The sequence below is a fragment of the Spermophilus citellus genome, assembly GCF_964194105.1.
Source record: "Spermophilus citellus genome assembly, chromosome: 3".
Lineage (NCBI taxonomy): Eukaryota > Metazoa > Chordata > Mammalia > Rodentia > Sciuridae > Spermophilus > Spermophilus citellus.
In genome coordinates, this window is record NC_138184.1 from 2,440,507 (window position 1) to 2,463,404 (window position 22,898).

Here is a 22,898-nt window from a genome sequence, read left to right on the forward strand (position 1 = left end):
ACCACAACCCTACGTGGTGGGTCCTGTTGCCTCACATTCTATAGGTGGGGAATCTAGGCACAGAGAGGTCATGAACCACCAGGGACACACAGGGCAGCCCCACTGTGACGGCTAGGGCTGATTGGTGGCAGGCACCCAGCAGGTAACGCTAAGAGTGCAGGAGTCATCGCGGCTCTTACCTTTGTTATTACTAAGATTTCCTCGCACAGCGGGACTCGGCTGCCAGGCTGGACCCTACACAGAGGAGGGCTTGGTGAGGAAAAAGTGGCCTGGGCAGTGTGGGGGCGCCCATGGCGTGGGAGGCCAGGGACACTGCTCCACCCACGGCAGTGCCCAGGATGCCCGCTGCAGGGGTGACCTGGCCCCAGAGTCCGCGGTGACAGGCCGACCCTGACCTCGCTCCCTCTCTCCGGGTCTCCTCCACCCAGCTCTCTCTCCACCTTCGCCCGCTCTCCAAGTGCCGTTGACCCCCAGGGCTGTCAGCAAGTCAGACACAGACGTCCCCCAGGGCCCGGCCAGGGCGCAAGCAGCCGCTGATGGCCTTCCTCCTGCTCCCCCTCACCTCCCGTCCACATCCACCGTTGCCCAGCCGGGTTGGGGGGCTCTCCACGGAGGCTGGGCGGCCCCTCAGACCAGAGGAGGTGCCCACAAAGGCCAGCACAGGAAGTTGCCCACGTGTCCCGGGGCCCAGTCTCCCCAGATGAGAGGCCGAGGCTGGGGGCATTTATGTGAAATCACACAGGGAGAGGGGGGCCTCCAGCCTCCAGAGCAGGTGGACTGTGTTCCCACACAGGCCTCTGTAGGCCGCTGTCCCCCAGCTGTGGATGGACAGGGCCACACCCATTCTTAGGATGGGTCTCGGGAAACTTTGAATGAGATGTGCACACCAAGTGACTGGCACCTAGTAAATGCTCAATAAAACAACCATGGCTGCTGAGGGGCGCCCACGGCGTCTCCCCAGCCTCCAGGACAGGGGCCAGCCTGTGCAGACCCGCCAGCCCTGCCCCTGCATCCCCAGTTCAGGTCTGACCTCACACTGGGCGCCCCCGGGCGCTGCCCTGTCCACCCGCCAGGTACGTCATCAGCAGCCTGGAGCTCCTGGTGGCCGAGGACTACATGATCGTGTACCTGAACGGCGCCACGCCCCGGCGGAGGATGCCGGGCCTCGGGTGGCTGAAGAAGTGCTACCAGATGATTGACCAGGAGGTGAGGGCCGGCCTGCGTGCGAAGCCAGGATGGGCGGGTGGATGGTGCTGCTGGGGCTGCGGAGGGAGCGGGAGCAGGGAGCCCATGGAGTTTCCAGTAGCTACGCTGCGTCCTGGAGCCCAGATGGGCAGGCCTGGCCCCTGGGCCCAAGCAGGAGTGTCCAGACCCTGCCCAGCGTCAGCTGGAGTCTGTGACTCTGGCATCCTCGACAGAGTGAGGCCCAGCCTCCACCTGCGTCTGCAGAGCGTCTGTGCCCAGGTTCTCCCTTAAGGACAGCGGTCATTTGGGATAAGGGGGCCGCACCTTTGCTGTCCCTTTAACTGCACGACGCCTGCTGTGAAGGCGCTCACTGTGCAGCTGCCCTCATCCCTGGCGCCCCTGCTGCTGCCCATCCGGAGCCTGGCCTCCAGGGCCTCCTGTGGGAAGGTCCTGCGGGGCGGGTCCCTGCACGGGCTCTGGGGCTCTGCCCCTGGGTGGCTCCTCCTCCTCAGTCTCTCCAGAGGCAGCGGTATCAGAGCCCCCTCCTTCCACAGGAGGGGCGTCCCGGCTGGGAGGACCTGAGTCCCTCAGAGGAGGGCGGGCTGTTCCACCTCTTGGTTGTTACACCCACCGGCGCCCCCGAGGCTGCCCACAGACCCTGGGCCCTCACCATCCAGGACACTGGGTGGTGACAAGTCTCAGCAGCTTATGCCTTGCCCACCAGGCCCCCTTGCTACTACAGTGGGTCCCTCCCAACTCACAGCTCCCTACGGGCAGGCCACCAGAGCCACGGGTCCAGGCGGTGGCCCTCCCACCTCCCCAGGGCTTGCCCGGGGCTAACTGGTCTCCTGTGCCTCCCACACAGACTGCGGAAGAACCTGAAGTCCCTGATCATCGTCCACCCCTCCTGGTTCATTCGCACCGTGCTGGCCATCTCCCGCCCCTTCATCAGGTAAGGCCAGCGGCCAGTGGCCAGCGACAGGCAGCGGTGGGTGGCAGGGTGTGTCTCTAGCTGAACATCTGCTGCCCTGGCCTTGACCAGGCGTACCCAGTGCAAAAATCCCAAATCCCAAATCTAAAGCACTCGCTCCTCGTTCAGTGGAATGAGGCTGCGAGTGGCCATCTCCATCCCGACCCCAGGACGCTTCTCAGTCAAAACGCAGATTCACCAAAAAACGTCTGCACAAGATCCCCCTCGGGCTGCATGCCTGGGGTGCCCAGGAAGCACAGGGAATTCCGTGTTTGAGCCCCTCTGAAGGATCCCACGTGACATATGCAAATATTCCAAAAATGCCTTAAAACGGGAGTCTGGAACACTTGGTATTTTTGTCTGGTTTATTGCACTGGGGTGGACCTGGGGCCCCCGCCCGGCTGGACCCCAGCCCTTTTGTCTTATTTTAAGACAGGGTCTTGCTTAGTTGCTCAGGGCCTTGCTGAGTCGCCCAGGCTGGCCTTGGACTCTCGATCCTCCTGCCTCGGCCTCCCAACCACAGGGAGCCACAGCCGCTGTGCCTGGCCCCACTTCAGACCTCCACCTGGGCGTGCGGGCAGGGCGTGGGCCCACAGGGGGACTGGCAGCCACAGCGGCTCCACAGGCTGAGCGCTGCGCACTTCTTACCAGTTACGACCGTTACCCGAGAGGCTGCTGTCACTGCCCCAGTCTCGGGCACAGGGAAACGGAGGCCCGGGAGGGTCAAGAACTCACCGAGAATCACACGGCCAGGCCACTCGGGAGGCGAGCCTTGCTCCACCCACTGCAGAACCTGTGTGGGCCAATGGGTCCCCCGGACAGTGTCACCCAGCCAGCCCCCTCCACGCCTGGGACCCACTGGGCCGTGAACCATGGGTGGGCTGCGGCCCGAGACCCACTCGGGAGCTGCTGTGCTCAGTCCTCGTCAGTCCAGCGAAAGATACAGATGAAAACCCTAGAGAAGATGAGAGGAGGCCCCGGAGAGCCCACGCAGCTCGTGTCCCCTCTGGGGGTCACTCGGGGACCCTCCTAACTCTCCCAGCCATGGGGCACCCAGGATTTTTGTCGGGGCCCATGCACACAAGGCAGAACCCCTGTGGGGCTGACCTTGGCCAGACTCCAGCTCCGCCAGGGTCCCCTGAGTCCCATGTTTAGCAGGGACCAGGTGTCAGGACTCATGGCCCCCAGTCAACAAAGACATGTTACTAGATGGGACGCTCCAGGGCCCCCAGGTCACCTTCCTCTGGACTGTTTGGACCCGAGGCCCCAGGTCTGCTGAGAAAGTGTGTTAAATGCTAAATGACCCCGGGCGATGTCATGCAGGTTTAATTTACTTAATTCAGACACTGAATTAAACAAAGGTCCTTAGCTCCCTCAGTCTCATGCTGAGACGCTCTGGGGGAGTTAGGGGGGCTCTGGGGGAGCTAGGGCCCTGCCCCTGCACCCCCAGCTCAGGTCTGCCTCAAGGGCCTGTCAGGGCCCCTCCTGGGGCTGATCCACACACCTTTATTTGCATAACATGCAGATTGCGTGTGTATTAGCATATTATGCTAATGTGTGTTTATTTTTGCGTTGAGCAGATCACTCTAATGACTGATTTCCCCAGGAAGGCCAAGCGTGCCCTCCAGGGCGGGGGGCCTCGGGCCCGCCCTGCGCCCCACAGGCTGCCTTGGCTGGGCTTTTGCCTTTAACGTGGGCAATTCTGTCACTTTGGGTTTCTCTTCCTGGGTCTCTTTGGGGGCTCTAAGGAGATGGTGGGCACAAGAGTTCCCCAGGAGAAGCCAGGAGCCCGGAATGGCAGCTGCAGGCGGCCGAGCGCCCATGGTGCTGAGGACCCGCTGTCCCGTCGGGGCACTCTGGACTGAGCGCCTTGCCTGGGTGGAATGTCCCCCAGTTCCCTCAGGGAAGGAGACTCAGCTCCTGCTGGTGGGGTGGCACTGTGTCCCTGTCACTGTGAGGCTGGTGCCGGCCTGGGGAGCAGCTCCAGGCTGTAGTGCTGACTGATGGTCTAGGACTCTCCCAGGCGCTGGGGGAGCGGGCCGAGATGGCCGGAGCCGCGGCCTCTCCAGCTCCGACCCACGGTGGCCCTTAGCCCTGTCCTGCCGGCTGCTGGGGCCTCTGGTCCTGGGACACTGCTTCAGAGGCTTTCAGATTGTGAAATGAATCTGAAGTTCGCAGAAGCGTCCTCCTTGCCCCGCGACACAGATGGCCACTCAGCAACGGCCAGGAAACATCTGCAGAGGTTCTGCTCCTGCCCTGGCCCTGGGCCGCCGCCGGGCACAGCGTTCTTCTGTCCCCAGAGCCCTCCAGGAAGCTGAGCCGTTTCCAGGGGACGTCCAAACTCAGAAGCCCAGACACAAAGTCCTGCAGCCGCGCGCCCGGGCCCGGCCTTCCTCCCGCAGCCCAGTTCTCAGTGACGACTTTGCTATGTCACCTTGAAAAGCTTTCATGGCGTTTCTTCAGATTTAGCTTTAATTAAAGAAAAAAAACAACAACAAAGAAACCATGAGTCCGAGCCCCGCGCTGCCAATGAGGTGACTCCTGGGTTCCCGCAGCCAGAGCCCAGGCTCCAACGGGAAGCGAGCACTGTCCCCAGGACGGGCTGTGACAGCCGGCACATGCACTGGCAGCCGGGTGACCGGAGGCTGAGGCAGGAGGACGCAAGGTCAAGGCCAGTCCAGGCGACTGAGCCAGACACCATCTCAAAATAAACAAACAAACAGGGCAGGGGCAGCTCTCAGTGGGCTCAGCTCCTGGCAGTGAAAAGGAGGAGGAGGAGGAGCCGGCAGAGGCCCGCGACTGCTTCCCATGCCCGAGTGGCCGTGGTGTCCTCGCGGGCAGCGCCTCCGAGGAAAAGTATCCCTGGGGAAATCGGCCGAGGAGCGAGAGCGCTGGAGTCCCTGGCCCGTCCCTGGCTGGGCAGTGCTGGGCTCCGGGGAGGGCTCCTGGGCTCTCTGGGCACTCAGATGCCCCCCTCCCCCCGTCCTGCAGTGTCAAGTTCATCAGCAAGATCCAGTACGTGCACAGCCTGGAGGACCTGGAGCAGCTGATCCCCATGGAGCACGTGCAGATCCCAGAGTGTGTGCTGCAGTGAGTGTCACCCACGCCGCCACCACCCCACCAGCCGACCCGCTGGGAGGGGGGTCCCGCCCCAGGCTCTGCTTCCTGGAACCCCTGGGGTCCGGCCAGGTGTGCGGGGGTGGGGGGGCAAGCCATGCGTCCTGCCCTTTTTTCACTAGGAACGATGTCAACAGGTCCCCAAGGCTCCATGCCACCCAACGCTCCTCAGCATCAGGTTCAAAACTGTGGTAAACCCACAGACCACGAAATTGACCATGTTGCCCGTGTCCAAGCACAGCTCAGGGGCACGGGGCAGTCTCGGGCTGAGTGGCCGTCCCCACCACCCCCTCCAGAGCTTCTCGTCCCCCAGGATGGAGCTCTGACCCTCCACACCCGGCTCCTGTCCCCCGAGCCCGGCTCCCACCACGCTGCTTCTCTGTGGCTCTGAGACTCCAGGGATCCCCTGGGGTAGAGGCTGCCATGTGTCCCTTGTGTATGGCTTGTGTCACTGAGCACCATGTCCCAGGTCCGTCACGGGCAGCAGGCATTGGGTGCCCTTCCGCTAAGACCAAGGGACACCAGTGTGTGGCTGGTCGCACCCTGAGCCCCACTTTGGTGGGGGTGTCGGCCTCTCCACCCCGTGGCTGCTGCGATCTGGACGTGCTCCCTGGAGACCCCACCAGCTCTCACGGGTGGGCCCAGCAGTAGACTCGGAGGCGACTCCGCGTCCAGCTGTGGAGGAACCACGGCTCGGTTCCTCAGCAGCCGCCCCATGTCCCCTTCCCACCGGCCACATTAAAAAATCCCGATTTCTTCCTGCACCTCAAAGGAACCATCACAATTTGTCCTTCCCTGAGGTCACACGGTGACCAGACTGTGAGTCTCGAAAGCCCGAGTTGTGCCCCAGCGCTGCAGGAAGCAGGCTTTATGTACATCAGCTCCCCATAGTTACATTTTGGTCTCTGCTCAGAATATATTTTTGCAACCTAGACATTAATAATCGAAATGCATCCAAGATTTGGGGTGAGGCTCAGTGGTAGAGCTCACCTGGCCATGTGTGTGGCCCAGGGTGCATCTCCAGCACCATTTAAAAAAAAAGGTATCTATGACATTCTATATGTATATATTGTACCAGGAATTGAACCCAGGGGTGCTGAACTACTGAGCCACATCCCCAGCCCCTTTTTAAAATATTTTTTTTAGTTGTAGATGGACACCAGGCCTTTATTTATTTGTTTGTTTTGATGTGGTGCCAAGGATTGAACCCAATGCCTCACTTGTGCTAGTTCTCAACCACTGAGCCCCAGCCCCAGCCCTTTTTTTTATATATTTTATTTAGAGACAGGGTCTAACTGAGTTTCTCAGTGCCTCGCCATTGCAGAGGCTGGCCTTGAACTCAGGATCCTCCTGCCTCAACCTCCAGAGCTGCTGGGATGAGAGGCGTGCACCACCGCGCTTGGCTCCTCTGCTTATTTTTATAAATAAAGTTTTTTTTTAAAAAAATCATTTTTTAGGTGTAGATGGACACAACACCATACCTTTATTTTTATGTGGTGCTGAGGATTGAACCCGGGTCCCACCCGTGCTAGGCGAGCACTCTACCTACGAGCCACAATCCCAGCCCCGTAAATAAAGTTGTATTGACATGGCGGCACACCCCTGGGTCACCAGTCACTTGTGACTGCATTTCTGCAGTGGTGGCCGAGTGGAGCAGTCAGAACAGACTGCCTGGGGCTTGAAGCTGGGAACTCGCATTCGGGGACCTTCACAGAGAACGACTGTGGAGCTGGATGTGGGCCCTGCCTCCCGAGCATCTGGGGCCTTGTGATGGAGGGTCCTGCCCAATCGCTGGTGGCAAAACCCATCAGCCAAGCGCCCCTCTGTGCAGATGCTGGACTCGCCAGCGGAACAGACCCTCCCGCTGGGGGTCTTGCAGGCGAGGCGCGGGGCAAGGTGGCCGCCCAGCGGCGGGCTCGGGGGGCTCCTTATTGCTCTGCAGCCCGGTGCAGGCAGCCACAACCACAGGATTCTTTCTTTGCCCAAAACCAGAGGGCTGGGGTGCGGCTCCAGGCTGAGCACCGTCTCGCATGTGCAAAGTCCCGGGCTCCAGCCCAGCACAGAGAGCGCGAGAGGGTCACTCCCCAGCAAGAACCCACCGGAAAGCAGGCTGCACCCACCTCGGCTTCTTTCTTTCAGGTACGAAGAGGAAAGACTCAGAGCGCGGAGAGAGAGGTGTGTGCAGAGCCCTCGAGACTGCTGCCGGGGCGGGGGCTGCACGGGGCTGTCATTCGAGGGGTGGTCTCTTGGCTCTGGCTCAGCGGGGCCCAGGAAGGTCCATGCTGGGCTCAGGAGAGGGCCTTGTGGTGGGCCAGGTGGGGTCCTCGCTCCCCCACGCAGCCACAGGGTGGCTTTAGGGAAATGCTCAGAAGCACCTTGGAGGGTGTTCTGGGGAGCCAGGAACAGCGTAAGGCCCCTGGGCGGTGAGGGTGACCAGAGCTCACACTCAGCACAGGACCCTGGCTGCCCTGGTGCTGAGCTCTCCCTTTGCAGAAGAGGGAAGGCAGGCCTGCCCCTCGCCCCACACATGCACAACCATCAGCAGTGTGCACAGAATTCCAGGAATGTTTCAGCCCTTCCCACTTACACAGATCTCCTGGATGCTTTCACAACCGCTGAGAGTTGCCTAGGGAAGCTCAGAGAGGGTAAGGCACCTGCCCGAGGACCCACAGCAAGTCCATGAGAGAGCTGGGGCTCTTGGTGGGTCATGACAGGCTCAGGGAAAACAGAGGTAAATATGACAGAGTCCTGGGCCAAATAGCAGAGGACAGAGACACCTCACTGGGTGAGGGAAGGATCCCAGGGAGGAGTGCCCTGAGCAGATGGACTGTCCAGGAGCACTCTGGTGCCTGTCGTGGAGGCCATGGGGAGGGCAGGTGGCCCAGGTTCTCCCCCTCCCGCCTCTCTCCTTCCGCCTGTCCTTGTCGTGATTAACAGACACAACATAAGACTGACCCCCCTGCCCCTGTCCAGGGGCACAGCTCAGGGCATGGGGCAGACCCAGGGCCAAGCACCGTCCCCCTCCCTCTCCAGGGCTCTCCGTCTCCCTGGCTGAAGCTCTGTCCCCTCCACACCAGCTTGGGCCTCCCCACCTGGTGCCCACCAGGCCACCCCCCATCTCAATGGCTCCAAGGCTCGGGCACCTCCCAGGAAAGGGTCCCTTATGTCTGGCTCTCACTGGACACCACGTCCCAGGTCCAGTAGCAGGGGTGGCAGGTAGCAGGTGCCACCCTCTCCTCACGCCTCTCACATGGGCATGAGGGCTGTCCACATCCCTGCAGTCCACTCCTCTGAGCACGTCCCCACAGTGGGACTGTGGGTCACAGGGTCACAGGGCCCCTCGGTGTGGCCCCTGAGGCCCCTCTGCCACCTCTCCCCTGCTACAGCCACCAGCGTTGCATGGCCAGCTCCTGGCCTGCCCACAGTGCTGCCCTGGTGTGTGGTCACCACCTGTCCTTGCCCCTGACCTTCCCCTGTGAGCTGTGCTGCCCAGTCCTCAACTGAGACATGGACAGGCAGACGGCACCCACCCCCTCGTGACCACAGGTGCCACAGCGTCTATAGAACAGCAACCCAAGGCGGGGCCCAGGGTCCTCCTCCCCAGGACCCCTCAGGCCCACTTCTATGGCTGCCAATGACCAGGACACTCCCATACTGGACAGCAGTGCACCCGTCTCCACCCCCGGGCCCAGCACGACCACCCTGAACCGTCCCCAGGCCACCATCAGCCCGGGCCACACGGCCCGCTGGCCCACCTCGTCACCTGGCGCTCTCTGTCCACAGCGCGAGGCCCCAGCCAGAGTTCCTCCTGCCCAGGCCTGAGGAGAGGGCAGAGGCAGCGTCAGAGGAGGACGGGTAAGTGTGCAGGTGGCCACGGGGCGACAGGTGACACCCAGGGGCTGCCTGGCCCAGCCTAGGGACAGGCCGCAGGGGCCCGAGGCTGTTTCCAGATCGTCCTCCAGTGCCACAGGAGCCAAGCCCGGTGACGGGCACACGTGTTTCTGGGGAGCCGCTCACAGTGACGTTGGTGTGTAGTGAGTTAAGGTAGCTCCCTGGTCACCTGTTCCACGTCTCCTGTCCCCGGGGCTTCCCGAGGTCAGGGCCTCCAACAGGGACCGTCCCCTCCTTCTCCCTGCATCAGCACACACCAGGAGACCAAGTTCTGCTCTCAGAGAAGGTTCTAGAAGGTGACCTTGTCAACGTCCTGGTGCATAGACTCAGCCTCCCCAGGCTTGTGAGCTCCGAGCAGCTTTAGGGGATTCCTGGCAGCAGTGAGGGGCCTGGCTCAACTGTCACCCGGCAGGTGACACCTCTCTGTACCAGACCAAGGCCAGGCAGAGTCAGTCCCCGTGGGCCCCAGTCCTGACCAGATCGGGTTCAGGCCCCAGACAGGTAAATGGCACTGAGTCTCCTTTCTCCCACAGGCCTGACCTGGTCACCGAGGATCAGGAAACGAGGTGGGTGTGACGCTGGGTGGTGGGTGACCTTGTCCGAGTGTTCTGAGTGGAGCCCAGCCTTGGGACAGCTGCACCATGGCTTACTGGGGGGCGAGGGGTGCTGCCCCGGGAGTGCGGGGCAGTGGTCACCCAAGCCGATCACCCTGCCCTGTACGGCAGGGGTGCAGTCACACAGGCAGGTTGCTAATGACCAGGTGACATCACCGACCCATCACTCTTACGAGTCCTTCTTTTGCCTTTTTATACTTTTAAACGTGTCATCATCTTCAAAATCCCCAGAGAGTGTCTGGTGGACAGTTGATGATGTTGAAGGAAGGAGGACAGACAGATGGATAGGGATAGGCGGGTGGTCAGTGGGTGGGTGGGTGGGTAGAGGGGTGGAGGATGGTGGGAGGGTGGGGGGACACCTCCGTCCAGTGTGGACGAGGACCGCAGTCCCTGGGACCTGTTCTTCCGCTCGGGCACCAGGAGGGAGGCTCCTGTCAAAGCCACATGGGTAGGTGGGTGGCAGGTGACCTGCCTTGAAGAGCAGAAGCCACTCCTGCTAGACAGGCTCTGGGCTGGGGGATCATTCTTTTGGACCCCGCACTGGGGAAGGGCATTCTCCACTTTAGCTGGCCTGTGTGTGTCCCCAGCATGTCCTGAGGCGGCTGAGCGTGGAGAAGACAAAGAAGATTCCAGATGCCAAGAAACCCGTCAGACGCCCTCCAGCCCGGACCTGCTCGCCCTTCCCTGTCCCCGGCCGTCCCTGTCCCCACCACGTCTGAGCCCCAGCCTCTTTTCAGCTGCTTCAAAACATTTTATTTTATTTTTTTAAAAACAAGGCCATGCTAGAGTGTCCGGAGAAGGTCCGGCTCTTCCCGCCCCTGCCCCTGCCCCAGGCCCTGAGGCTACAGGACACCTCTTGCTGTCCTAGCTGACCCTGGCCAGTGCTAGGCACAGGTGGAGGTCCCTCTGTCCCTGACGTGGTCCAGGTTGGAGCCACAGACACCCCGGCCCCCTGTTTCATCCGGTGCCCTTCCTTTTGGAACGTGGCCCCCGCAGCCCGGCCTCAGGCCGGAGCTCAGTCCCCCAAGGGCCAGGCCTGGGCATCGCCTGACCTCACTTCCCAGTTCACACCCCTGGATTGTCATTCGCCTTGCCCCTGTCACCTCCAAGGACACCCCCTCTCCCTGGGAGACACTGAGCTGATCGCATGAGTGAGACGGCTACCGACGAGCCTTGTCCAGCGGCAAAACCCACCGGCCTCAATCAGAACCCGCTCACGCCCTTTAACTGGATCGCCACGCCACAGGGCATCCAACCAGGACCTCCTTCCAAGGGGACAAGCTGTGCCCCCTCCCTGGCCTGACCCCCGGGCCAGGTTGGGACACCCCACAGGCTTCCCACTGAGGACAGAGGCCGAGAAGCCAGCTCTGCGCCAGGCGGGTTCTGGAAGTGCAGACCTGGGAGAGGAGGCTGCAGGAGGAGGCCGGAGACGGAGGCTTCTGAAGATGGTGGGAAATAAGTCCCAGGGTGCTGAGCGGGGGGCACCCGTGTTCCCAGCTCGGACCTGGTCCTCCTCCAGGGAGCCGGGGTCTGGCTGGTGAAAGACGGACAGACCTGCCAGGGCCAGGCCTCAGGAGGGTCCGTAATCCCAGGACCCGCAGTGTCTGCTGTCTGCGGAAGGTGGCCCCCGCTGGCCCTCCAGGCTGTGTCTCTGTCCCTGATGAACCCAAGCAAAAGTCCAGCAGGCACCTCCGCAGTGGGCGCGTCAGCAAGTGCCATCCATGTCCAGGTGATCTGGCCAGGTGAAATGTCCAGCGGGTGTGGACCTGGCCCAGCAGGGGCATGTCTGGTCATTCCCACGTTGTCCGGGGCACCGTGGTGGTCACGGCCGCTCGGCAGCGCTGCGCAACGAGGTGCCATGTGGGACAGTGGCCTCGGCCTCCTGTCCCACACGCCAGCATCTCCCACCTGGGACGACGGAGTTTCTGAGGGGCGATGGGCCTGGGAGCCCATCACGAGCGACTGTGCTGTGCTGGGGACACTCCTGGGGGACACCCACTTCTAACCTAGGGAGGCTGGACCATGGGGGATGGAGATGTTTAAATCGCCATTTCCTAGGTGTCAAATAAAGGACGAGGACAGTGATGGGGTCCCAGGACAGACATGTCACCTGGGGCCTGAGGTGGCTGCTGCCAGGAGACAGGCCTCTGTCGGCTGCCTCCAGACCCTGCTGCCCGGGGCCATCCCTCACTGACCACACAGGGCAGCCCTTCTTCCCACAGCACCTGGTCCCGGGGCTCTGCTGGTGGTCCCCGCAAAGCAAGAGCCACAGGAGGCCCGGAAGGCCCCGCGCCCCCACAGCCGGGATGCGTCCCCACAGCCTGGGCAGGACAGCACAGGCCCTTCCGGGAGGCCCCAGCAGCTGCCATGCAGCCACCACGGCTCAGTCCGGATGACCAGGGCAGGCTGCCTGCTGTGACTCTCCTTGCCCATCAGGACCGTGACCCCCAAGCCTCGTCCTCACTGACGACCGGGTTCTCCCCCAGTGGGACGAAGGAGCCAGGGACAGAACGGGCCCGTTCTGTCCTCCCACAACCAGTGCCTACAGCGGCGGGCGACGGCGTGAGGGAGGCCCATCCACCTCCAGGGGCCCGGGCTCTGCCCGGTGCACCCACCGCCCCTCAGATCACCAGCAGCCACAGGCGAGTAGCCGAGGACCCCTCCCGGCCACAGCAGACCCTCCAGAGGGAAGAAGGCCCGGCGAGCGGGAGGCCGCATCTTCGGGGCCACCTGTGGCCAGGTGAGTCTGGACAGCCCCGGGCGCAGGCCCTGTCCAGGACACGCCGCCCGACCTGGGCCATACGGTGGAGCTGCGTCTGGGGAGCAGCATGGCTGAGAGGCAGTGGACCCAGGCCTCCTTGTCAGGGGACATGGGCTTCCTCTCTTGTGACCTGAGAGTGGCAGTTCGCACGTGCACCCTTCTGAAGGCGAGTTTTGTGATTTCTAACCACAGAAATGACCATGATCTCTGTCGTGATGTGAAGACGTCATCTCATGAGCTCTGGGGGGTCTGTGGGACATAATAAACTATAACCTAGAAGGGAGGGCTGCCTGTGTGTGTCCAGAGGGAAAGTGGGGTGGTGGCAGGGGCCGGGTGGAGGGAGGAGCCCCAGAAGGCCAGGCTCCCGCGGGCTTCTGCTTTCTTGCCCATCCGCAGGCGGCCCCCGAGGTGCACCCAGGGCCCCTGGCTCTGCTCTCCGTGATTCCAGGTGCTTTCTGGCCCCAAGCCTCTCTGGAACGAAACCGATTCAGTGGGTGAAAAACCAATCACAGATTTGGTGAGGTGGCCTCGCCTGTCATCCCAGCCATGCCGGAGGCTGAGGCAGGAGGATGCAAGTTGGAGGAGGCCTCCGCCTCCGCCTCAGCCACTTAGTGAGACTCTGTCTCAGAATAAAATAAAAAGGGCTGGGGTCGGGTGCAGCGGTGCACGCCTATCATCCCAGTGGCTTGGGAGGCTGAGACAGGAGGTGCTAAGCACCCCAGTGAGACCCTGTCTCTAAATAAAATACAAAATAGGCTGGGATGGGGCTCAGTGGTCAAGGGCCCCTGAGCTCAATCCCTGGTACCAAAAAGAAAAGGCTGGGCACAAGCTCAGTAATGGAGCGCTTGCCTAGCATGTGTGAGGCCCTGGTTCCATCCCCAGCACCAAAAATAATGATAATAAATATGGTAGCCAACATGGGTAACAGCTTATGATCCATCTCACACAGCCCCCATGTGACTGAGAGGAGGAACGAGGCAGGGAGAGGTGACATGGTTTGCCCAGGGTCACACACACGGTGAGGAGTGAGTCTGATCCTCTCCCACCTCCAGTGGCCGTCCGCTCCCTCAGTGGGCAGTCCTGAGGCCTGGCGTCTGCTGGCTGCAGGATTGAGGGGCTGGGCCTCTCCCAGGGTCCGAATGGAACCAGGGCATGCTGTCAGCCAGGTCCAGGACTCTGGGTGACAGAGGTACCGAGGCAGCAGTCACACATCTCTGCCAGGTAGGGGGTGGGAATAGGCAGTGTGGACTCACCCTGATGACCATCCTGGGATTCTGGGTGAAAAGTCCCCCTGGAGGGCTGGCATTGCTGGGTCAGGTGCGGGTTCCCGGCAGCAGGTGGGGGGCTGCAGGGGTGGGGGGCCACCCAGGACCAGGCCTGGAGGCAGGAGGGGCTGGGGGAGCCCGCAGAGCAAGGTGGAAAGGGGCCCCGAGGGGGGCCTGAGCGTCAGCCAAGCTCAGGACTAGGCTGGTTTTGTAATTGAGGTGAGAGTCACTCAACATAAAAGTGACCTTTTTTGTACCCGGGATTGAACGCAGGGGAGCTCTACGGCTGAGCTCCACCCTCAAAGCTCTTACTTCGAGGCAGGGCCTCGATAAGTTGCTGAGGCTGCCTTGAACTTGTGATCCTTCTGCCTCAGCCTCCCAAGTGGCTGGGATGAAGGCGTGTGCCACGGTGCCAGGCAGAATCAACCCCGGGAGCACGTGCGGTGGCTCTGAGAACCTGTACGACATGCAGCCATCTAGTTCTGGAACATTCTCACCACTCCAAAAGGGGCTTTGGGCCTTGGTTGCCATGTGGCAGCTGGGCAGGGTGTCTGTCACCTCTGAACTGCAGCAGGTGCCCAGTGGGCAGCTCTGCTCCTTTCATGACCAGCACCCTGCGAGCCGCCCTGTTCTGAGAGTGCCCACGGCCCAGCTCCCAGGCACAAGAGAGGGCCAGTGTCCTTCGGGGGTGGTTTTGGTTGTGGTTTTGTTCTTTGTGGCGCTGGGGGTGGAAGCCAGGGCTTTGTGCAGGGGTGGGAGGGACTGGGACCTGGGAAGCCGTGCCAGGTCCCCGTGGGCTGCCATGGCCCTGGCAGGACGAGGTCGGGAGGGCCAGGCCTGGCTGAGCTGGGAGCCCAGCAGCCAGGAAGCTGGGCCGTCTCTTGCTGTGGGTTGGAGTTCAGGGTCTCCATGATGGGAGGCAGGGTAGTGGAGGACTAGACTGGACATGAGTCATGACTGGTGTCCGTCACCGTGACAACTCTCACCAGGAGGGCTCATGGCTCATGATAACTGACAAGAATTTGGTGCCCTAAAACATCCGGCGGGAGCCAGTGGGACCAGGTCTTCAGTCAGGTCTGCCCAGCACGCAGGACAGGAGATGCCCACCTGGGCCTCCGCCCCTCTCGCTGGCCTCTCCGCTGCGCCTCCCGGAGCGCCACCCCTCCAGCTTCGGTGGACCTGCGCTCTGCTCGTTACTCCTACAGGTCTTGCTCAATCCTTTGTTGGGGACACCCCAACAGCGACACTGCTACAACAAGTGACCTCCCACCGAGGCCTGCAAACCAAAGTGCAGGGTGGACGCGTAGGGCTCCCTCCCAGGGCTCCAGGGGCGGGTCCTCCTGCCTCTCCCGGCTGCTGGGGACTTCTGGCATCCACTGGCCTGTGGACACATCACTACTGTCCCCACCTCCACTGTTACCTGTCCTCCATATCTGCCAAGCTTTCCTCTTATAAAGCACCTTGTGATGACATCTAAGACTCAACCTGGGGGTGGCCATGTCTGTCATCCCAGGAGGCTGGGGCAGGAGGACCATAAGGTCAAGCCCAGCCTGGGCAACTCGGCGAGATCCTGTCTCAAAAACAATCGGGGTGTGGGTCGGTGGCAGAGCACTTGCCCAGCGTGTGTGAGGTCCTGGGCTCCGCGGCAGCATCCAGGGGGAAAAACGTATGAAGGTCAACACCAGCTTCCCAAGCGCGGGTGTGCCCAGCTCGGCGCAGGCCCGAGAACCCTGCAGCTGCTGAAAACGCTTCTCTTCTCCTCCGTGCCCTGTTGTCCTGCCCTGCCTCGGTCGGTGGGCGCCGGCTGAGCTCAGAAGCCTCCCACCAGGCGCGGTCAGGGGTGTGTCCAGGGAGGGGCGGGGCTGGGCAGCGCCGCGCGGTGGACTGCGCGTGCGCGCCGCAGCAACGTTACCCGTTTCCACCCAAAGTAGGACCTTTTCCCTTCTAGGGACCGTGAGGTCAGTAACCGGAACCAAGCCCGGGTCAAGCAGCGAGACCGTTTTCTTCTTGGCCAAAGAACGGGAGACGCCCGGCGGGCTCCCGGGCTCCAAGGGCAGGGATCTGCGGACCAGGTCGCGCAAAGCCAGGGGCAGGGAGCTGCGCGCTCCCGAGAACTCGGCGCCGCCTCTTTTGCTCCTTCTATGGTCTCCTCCGGTCAGGTCATCGGCTGAGACTGCCCACTGTCGTGGCACGGGAGGGCTGGCCTGACCAGGCAGAGCCTCCCGTGTCAGCTGACCTCTGCGTGGTTCGCGGGGCTGAGCGGGAAGCGGCCACCTCCGGCACAGGAAAGGCACCGGTGGCACCTTGGGTGGCACCTTGGGTCGCCTGGGCCCTGCCTGCAGAAGAGCATGGCTGGCCCTTTTCCCTTTGATGACAGTCCTCCCTCGCCGGCCTCCCTGAGCGCCATACAGTTGCTGTGGGCAGGGCAGGTCCCTCTTGAGCTCCAGGGAGGGTCCACTCCACCTCATCCAAATTCTAGAGTCCCCTTCTTCATCTTCAGAGCCAGACCCAGCCTTTTTTTTTTTTTTTTTTTTTACTTTTTCTCCACGTTTTAAAATCGGTGCATCGCAGTTGTCCTGATGGTGGGATTTGTTGTCACCCGTCAGCACACCAGCCTGCCTTTCCCACCCTCCTGCCACCTCCACCCTGCTGCCCCTGACTGGCAGGAAAAGGTCCCAGGACCTCCACATTCACACAGCACTTAACCACTGAGAAGTGACCAGCCCGGGCACACTCAGAGCCTTCTCCGTGGGACCAGCCCGTGTGGGCTGCAGGGCAGGGCACCACTGGGCAGCTCCCACCAGGACCAGGAAGCAGAGGGAGAAAGCAGGGAGCCACAGGCCCGCCGACCCCTCCCAGGTGGCCCCCAGGAAAGGCTCCACCACCTCCCAATAGTGCCCAGCCCAAGACCAGGCCCGCCTACAGGCCTCTGGGGACATTCCAGACCCTGTGGTCTGAGCCAGGGTGGGGCTGTCTGGCCCTGTGGGCCCTCCGTGGCCGTCCACACATGGAAGGTGGCAGGCTGTGCCCTCGGGCAGACCTCTGTGGGGCTCCGGTGCCCAGCCTGACCTTGTGCTTAGGCTCTGTTCCAGCAAGAACCAGCCAGGTGGGTCCAGCCAGGATCCCCCTGGGCCTCTGAGGCCCTCTCCCCCAGCTGGGCCCTCATGCCCCCCCCACCCTACTGGGCAGGAGCCCACTGGAATCTGCTGGAACTATTCTGCCCTCCTCACTTCCTCACTGCCTCCTGCCCCCAACTCCCTCCTGGGCTCTGAACCCCACTGTTCCCTCTGTTGGGTTTAGGGGTCTCCTCCCCCTCCCCTCCTTGTCCGTGGGGGGGCGGGGGTTAACACTGAGCTGCCCCTGCTCTTCTTTGTTCTGTTTTTTATTTTGAGCCGGGGTCTGAGAAGCGCTGAGGCTGGCCTCCAGTCCTTGGGATGGCCCCTGCGCCCAGCCTCGCCTGCTGAAGAAGAGTCAGGCCGATTTCCTTCCCTTACCAGAGGCACGGGATCAGCAGGGTGAGGAATGGCCCCGTGTCCTGCTGGCCGGGGTCTCGTGATTGGCCACGGGATCCGATGGCTGGGGACAGAGTGGGGAGCCGGCTCGGTTCCCCTTCCTTGGCGTCAGAGAAGCCGGCTTAATGTCAGGGTCAGGCCAGGGGACACACAGCGGCATGATATTTTTAGGGAGGGAAAGTGCGGCGGTGACAGTGCCGCGGCCAGGAGCGGGGAGGGGGGCGCGCAGAGGGGACGAGCCCCGCGCGCACCCGTGCAGCCCGCGGCTAATTTAGGCAAAGGCAGCTCCGGGCTATTTCCATCGCGGGGGACAGGTGCCGCCGCCCCCGCCCGGCCGCCTCCCCCGGGGCGGCCTCCGGGCTGCGGGGCCTATAAAGGCGGCGGGTTTTCTCAATGAAGCCGGGACACGCCGAATGCAGGTCGTGCCCAGCGGCGCTGCCTGGGAGCCCTGCCGCGCTGTCCCCGCAGCCCTCCGTCCGCCAACATGAAGCTCATCGTGGGCATTGGAGGGTGAGCGCGGCCCTCAGGGGCTGAGGCGGGAGGCCGAGGCGGGAGGCCGGGAAGCTGCTCATGAATGGATCCCGGGTCACCACGAGGCCTGGGCCCCCGGGGTCTCTGCGTGGAGGGTGAGCGCCCCAGCAGGTGGCCAGGGGCTGGGTGCAGTGCCCGGGCTTCCCTCTCCAAATATCCTCAGGGTGAAAAGCACAAATCGGTGAGAAAAATCGCTCAGCCCTCCCGGTGGGCCAAGGGGCAGCCGTGGTGCGCGAGCCCAGGCCACTCAGCGTTGTGGGAGGAGGCTCTGCGGCCACCCCAGGGGCTGGTGCTGTTTGTGGGCTTTGCTGCCCCCTCCTGACCCTCCTGGGGTCTTTGGACAGGGGCCCTCAGGGCACTGAGCTGATTGAGGTCGGCAGTAATTAGTTTGCTGCTTCTTTTAGCATGTAGGGGTCCCCCTTCCCGTGAGCCCTCCGCACCCCCACATCCAACCTTATACCTCAACACCCCAGAACAGGGACAGTGGTACAGACTGTCACTGATTTCCAGAGAAGCCCTGAAAGTCACCCAGATGGTCCTCAGTCACCCCTGGGAGTCAAGATGACCTGTTCTCTTTGCCACAGGGTGACCCACTGTCCTAGTGTCCCCAGGACTGTCCTGGGATGCTCAGTGCTGAGACCAGGAAACTCCCAGGCACACCAGGACAAGCAGGTCACCCTATTGTGACAATCCCTGCTCCCGTCTCCCCCCAGCACTGGGGTCGGAGCCCAGGGCCTGGCCCATCCTGGGCCAGCACTGTCCCCTGCGCCACACCAGCCCTGTGTAGTGAGGGAGGGTCTCCCTGCCTGGCTAGGCTGGCCTGGAACGCGGGTCCTCCCTCCTCAGCTCGGGGGGAGGATGGCAGGCCACCGTGCCCCTCTTAGGCCCAGTCTTCCCATTTCTCTCTTCCTGCACTTGGCCACAGACGAGGTGGCCCAGGGATGGTCACAAGCCCACTGCCCGCTTCGGGGTTTGGAGTGAGCTGCTAGTGTTTCTGTGGCGAGTGTCTGTCCTTCCCTGGCCCACCTGCCCGGGCCCAGGCCCTGGCCTTGCTGGCTTCTCGGGGACAGGTCCACAGTGCGCTCTCTCCACAGCATGACCAACGGCGGCAAGACCACTCTGGCCAAGGGTCTCCACCGCTCACTGCCCAACTGCTGCGTGATCCACCAGGATGACTTCTTTAAGGTAGCCCTCCTGGCCTGGAGGACAGGGCGGGAGCCAGGCCCCGCACCCCCACACTCTGCTGCCCAGGGCCCACGCAGGCTGCACACAGGTGCAAGTCCTGCCCCCCCTCCAGGTGGCCCTGGGCGGAGAGCTCAGGAGGGGCGCTCTGAGCCCCTGTGGGCCCAGCACCCGCCCCTGCTCGGGGACCCCTAGGCGGCCCACGGAGAGCGGCGGCCGGGTCCAGCCAGGACCACGAGGCTTCGCGACGCACCCTTGATCCCGCCACACCTCCACATTCCCATCTGCAGCACGGCCTTGCGGAGGGGGGGGCGAGGACGGGTGAGGGGACCCACTGGGCCCAGGCCGAGCGGCCGGGCAGAGCGAGCACTGAGCCTGGGGCTCGGGCTCCTCTGTTTCAGCCCCAAGACCAAATAGCGGTTGGGGAGGACGGCTTCCAACAATGGGACGGTAAGGACGACGCTGCCCCCGTCCCCACGGTCCCCCATGGTCCCTGGGCCCCTGGCCTCCCCTGACCCTGCGCTCTGGTCCCCAGTGCCGGAGTCCCTGGACATGGAGGCCATGCTGAGCACCGTGCAGGCCTGGCTGAGCAACCCCCAGAAGTTCGCCCGCGCCCACGGGGTCAGCGTCCAGCCAGGCACCCTGGACACCCACGTCCTTCTCCTGGAAGGCTTCCTGCTCTACAGTTACAAGTACGCCCCCACCCTGTTCCCCCAGGGCTGGGTCCCACCATCATTCACTTTGACAGACACAAGACCAAGGAGAGAATCATCTAGAACCTCAGCCTTCTCTGGCCGAGCCACAACCAGGGCTGGACTTTCAGCCTTGCTGTGTGACCTTGGGCAATGCAGTGTACCTCTCTGTGCCCACCTAAGTTGAAAGAGTGGGGTGATTCTACCCTGAGGGCCTGCCGCAGAGATGCTGGCCAATTCTAGGTCCCTCTCTGACCCCTAAGTTAATGGGTTCAGACCAACCCCAGCCCTCACCACCAGGAAAGTGCCTGGAAGCCACTCACAGGTGCTGACCATGTCTCCACCCTCTGCCCAGGCCCCTGGTGGACTTGTACAGCCGAAGATACTTCTTGACTGTCCCCTATGAAGAGTGCAAGTGGAGGAGGAGGTGAGTGGCAGGACCTGTCCTGGTCCTCGGGTGGGACAGTCCCCAGCCAGAAACACCTGCTGGTCATGAGGCCTCCCGGGCCAGCTGCACTGACAGGCGCTGTGTCCCAGAGGCCCGAACCCAGACCTGGACAGTGCACCTGGCCCCGCAGTCCCCGCATCCTCAGGGCGAACATGCGGGAAGCTGGAGCTTTGCCCTGGGGTCCCCCCTCGGGAGGGCCTCTCCGACTGTGGCCTGGGTCCCACCGTGGCCTGGGTTCAGGGCCCAGGTGTGTACTTGGCCCGCCCTCTGTGACACAGCTGTTGTCTTGTGGCCTCACGCTGCAGCACCCGCACCTACACCGTCCCTGATCCTCCCGGCCTCTTTGACGGTCACGTGTGGCCCATGTACCAGAAGTATAAACGAGAGATGGAGGCCAACGGTGTGGACGTGGGTAAGTCCCTGAGCTGGACAAGGCCGGCCCTGTGGGGCTCAGAGCGCAGCCTCTCCCATCCTTCAGCCCTTAATCCTCTGTACTCCCTTTGGGAAACCTGGAAGTCCCTCCTGAAGTCCTTCCTCAGTCCCTCTTGCCATTGATCCCCAGAGTGTTCTCCAGCAGCCTGACTCTGCAGTCAGCTGCCTCCCCTGCAGGGGTCACCACCCTCCTGGAGTAGCCCCACTGAGCAGTAGCTCTGATGGTGGCCCTCCCCGCTCAGTGTACCTGGACGGCACGAAGCCGCGTGAGGAGCTGCTCCGCGAGGTCCTGGAGGACATTCAGAACTCGCTCTTGAACCGCGGCTAGGCGTGGCGCAGCCCTGCGGGCCGGAGGGACTCGGTTGCGATTCCGGCCACAGGAGGCCAGGCCTGCGGAGTCCTGGCCGGGCCGGCGGCCGACCCTCTGGGTGTCTGTACTGGGAGAGTGGTGCGCACTTCGAGGTGGCGCCTGGGTTGTGGGGCCCAGCCCCCGACAGCCTTGCGCCCTCGCCCCAGCCTGAGGATTAAACCCGGTCCTGTTTTGATAATCCGGGGGCCAGTGTGTTCTGTTCCAGGGGCAGTGCCGGGAGTCCTGGCTACTGATGGTCTCTGCCTGGTGGGCTGCCTGGGGTCCCGGGGGCCTCAGTTCCAAATGCCAAACTTCCTGTGGACTGTCAGCCCACAGCTGGGCTCAGAGCTGGCCAGGGGCTTCCCTTCCCTGGGCAGGGCCAGCTCCTGCCTGTCCTTGTCCTCCCCTGAGGCTAAGCCAATACCTACTTCTAAGGATTAGGCAGAATCTTCCCCCACCCGAAGCCCCCCGTAAAGCCACACTTCCTGCCCTTGGCCGGCCCCCTCCCCACGGAGCTCACCTGCCCAAGCCCTGGAGCATTTAACCACTTAGACCCACTCCACCCGGAACCGGGGCGCAGGCACCCTGAGAAGCAGGGCTTTGCCCCTCGCCCTCTCCAGATGCCATTAGCTCTGCCCAAAGGGTCTGGAAACTGGTGGAGACCAGGATTGAGGGGTCGCAGGGGTGAGGTGCCCCTCGACCTGAGGGTGACACCCTGTGGCCATCTGCAGAAATGCAGACACAGGCCCCCCTCAGGCCAGAGGGCACCAAACCCCTGCAGTCAGACATGTTTGGACAAAGTCAAGAGGTGGGGAAAGAACGGAGAGAACCCAGCACCACGTGACCCAGCGAGGCCACTCCTGGACACACGCAGAAGGACAGAAGGGCTGGGGCTTGGGTCGGGGGCAGAGAGCCCTCCCAGCATGCCCAGGGCCCTGGGGTCCCTCCCCAGCAGCACAGAAGGAAGGAGATATTGGAAACTGGTGTCTCCAGCAAACCATGCAAGGAGGGTCCCGAGAGTCCCCAGGGGCAGGCAACCAAGCACTCCTGCCCAGGTGGCCACGCACAGCAGGAGCCAGGTGACGGACCTGAGGACCTGGTACTCAGTGACAGCCAACACACAGGCCACAGTGTGTGACCCAGGGACAGGAGAGTCCAGGACAGGGAGTCCAGAGATGGGACGTGCATTTGGGGGTGCAGGGCAGGGGAGAGATGGGGAACTGCTCATGGGGCAGGGTCTCCTTTTGGGGTGATAGAAGGTTCTGGAATTGCGTAGTGGTGATGGTGGCACAACCAGATGAACATACTAAAAAAAAAAAAAATTGAAGTATACACATTGAGTGGACACATTACGTGGGTATTAACCATCTTCATACAACCCTTTAGGACATCCTTCAGGACTTGACAAACCAAAAACCATGCACACAGTGTGACTTGTGTTTTGCTCAATGGTATTTTCAACTTTTAGGGTAAATCAAATAATAGTACATTGCACTCACGCTAATAAACTGGGCTCAGGGGTTTGGTTGGTGGGTCGATCTGAAGGTTTTGCTGTCCTGGGGTGGAGCCCTGGCCACAGGCACGCTGGGCAAGAGCCTGGCACTGAGCCACATCCCAGCCCTTTTTATTTCTTATTTTGAGACAGAATCTTGCTAAGTTGCTGAGGCTGGCCTTGAATTTGCCATCCTCCTGCCTCAGCCTCCCACACAGCTGGGATGGCACATGTGGCCACCCCACCTAGATGCAGTTTTGTTATTTATTTTTTATTTACTTATTTTTCGTGAGTGGTGCTGGGAATCAAACCCAGGGCTTGGCAAGTTCTCTACCACTGAGCTACTGGCTTTACATTTTTAAATGATCAAGGGAAAAAATTTTTTTTTAAAAATTGAAATTTCCAACACATGCAAATTAGATGGAATTCAAATTTCAGAGCCTATAAATAAAGTTTT

General features: G+C 62.1%; 3 protein-coding genes across 7 annotated transcripts in view; 2 read left to right on the forward strand and 1 right to left on the reverse strand.

Moving 5' to 3' along the window:
* The window catches only part of ATCAY (ATCAY kinesin light chain interacting caytaxin), a 27,079-nt gene extending 16,578 nt beyond the window's left edge, over window positions 1–10,501 (forward strand). The window contains 8 exon segments of the mRNA XM_081287724.1: window positions 1,074–1,200; window positions 1,202–1,206; window positions 2,051–2,137; window positions 5,147–5,245; window positions 7,412–7,447; window positions 9,056–9,127; window positions 9,697–9,729; window positions 10,365–10,501. Coding sequence (XP_081143850.1) covers window positions 1,074–1,200; window positions 1,202–1,206; window positions 2,051–2,137; window positions 5,147–5,245; window positions 7,412–7,447; window positions 9,056–9,127; window positions 9,697–9,729; window positions 10,365–10,374 — 469 coding nt within the window. The 3' untranslated portion in view covers window positions 10,375–10,501.
* Window positions 10,502–10,579: 78 nt separating this feature from the next.
* LOC308643710 (uncharacterized protein) lies at window positions 10,580–20,122 on the reverse strand. Of its 2 annotated transcripts, XM_081283793.1 has the most exons (3): window positions 17,078–17,204; window positions 15,224–17,032; window positions 10,580–13,009 (listed from the first exon to the last, which is right to left on the reverse strand). In XM_081283793.1, exons 2-3 carry the CDS (start codon window positions 16,491–16,493, stop codon window positions 12,765–12,767), a joined length of 1,515 nt encoding a protein of 504 aa, XP_081139919.1. In that variant the 5' UTR covers window positions 16,494–17,032; window positions 17,078–17,204; the 3' UTR covers window positions 10,580–12,764. The 2 variants fall into 2 exon arrangements, 1 of the variants encoding a protein (XP_081139919.1); XR_014020784.1 differs by lacking the exons at window positions 15,224–17,032; window positions 17,078–17,204 and adding an exon at window positions 20,044–20,122.
* Window positions 17,179–21,148, forward strand: NMRK2 (nicotinamide riboside kinase 2). Of its 4 annotated transcripts, none has more exons than XM_081283796.1 (7): window positions 17,179–17,318; window positions 18,941–19,031; window positions 19,430–19,478; window positions 19,564–19,720; window positions 20,076–20,147; window positions 20,474–20,580; window positions 20,843–21,148. In XM_081283796.1, exons 2-7 carry the CDS (start codon window positions 18,942–18,944, stop codon window positions 20,926–20,928), a joined length of 561 nt encoding a protein of 186 aa, XP_081139922.1. In that variant the 5' UTR covers window positions 17,179–17,318; window position 18,941; the 3' UTR covers window positions 20,929–21,148. The 4 variants fall into 4 exon arrangements, with proteins under 4 accessions (XP_081139922.1, XP_081139920.1, XP_081139923.1 ...); XM_081283794.1 differs by lacking the exon at window positions 17,179–17,318 and adding an exon at window positions 17,433–17,825; XM_081283797.1 differs by lacking the exon at window positions 17,179–17,318 and adding an exon at window positions 17,812–17,941 and having other exon boundaries at window positions 20,731–20,870.
* The last annotated feature ends 1,750 nt before the right edge of the window (window positions 21,149–22,898 follow it).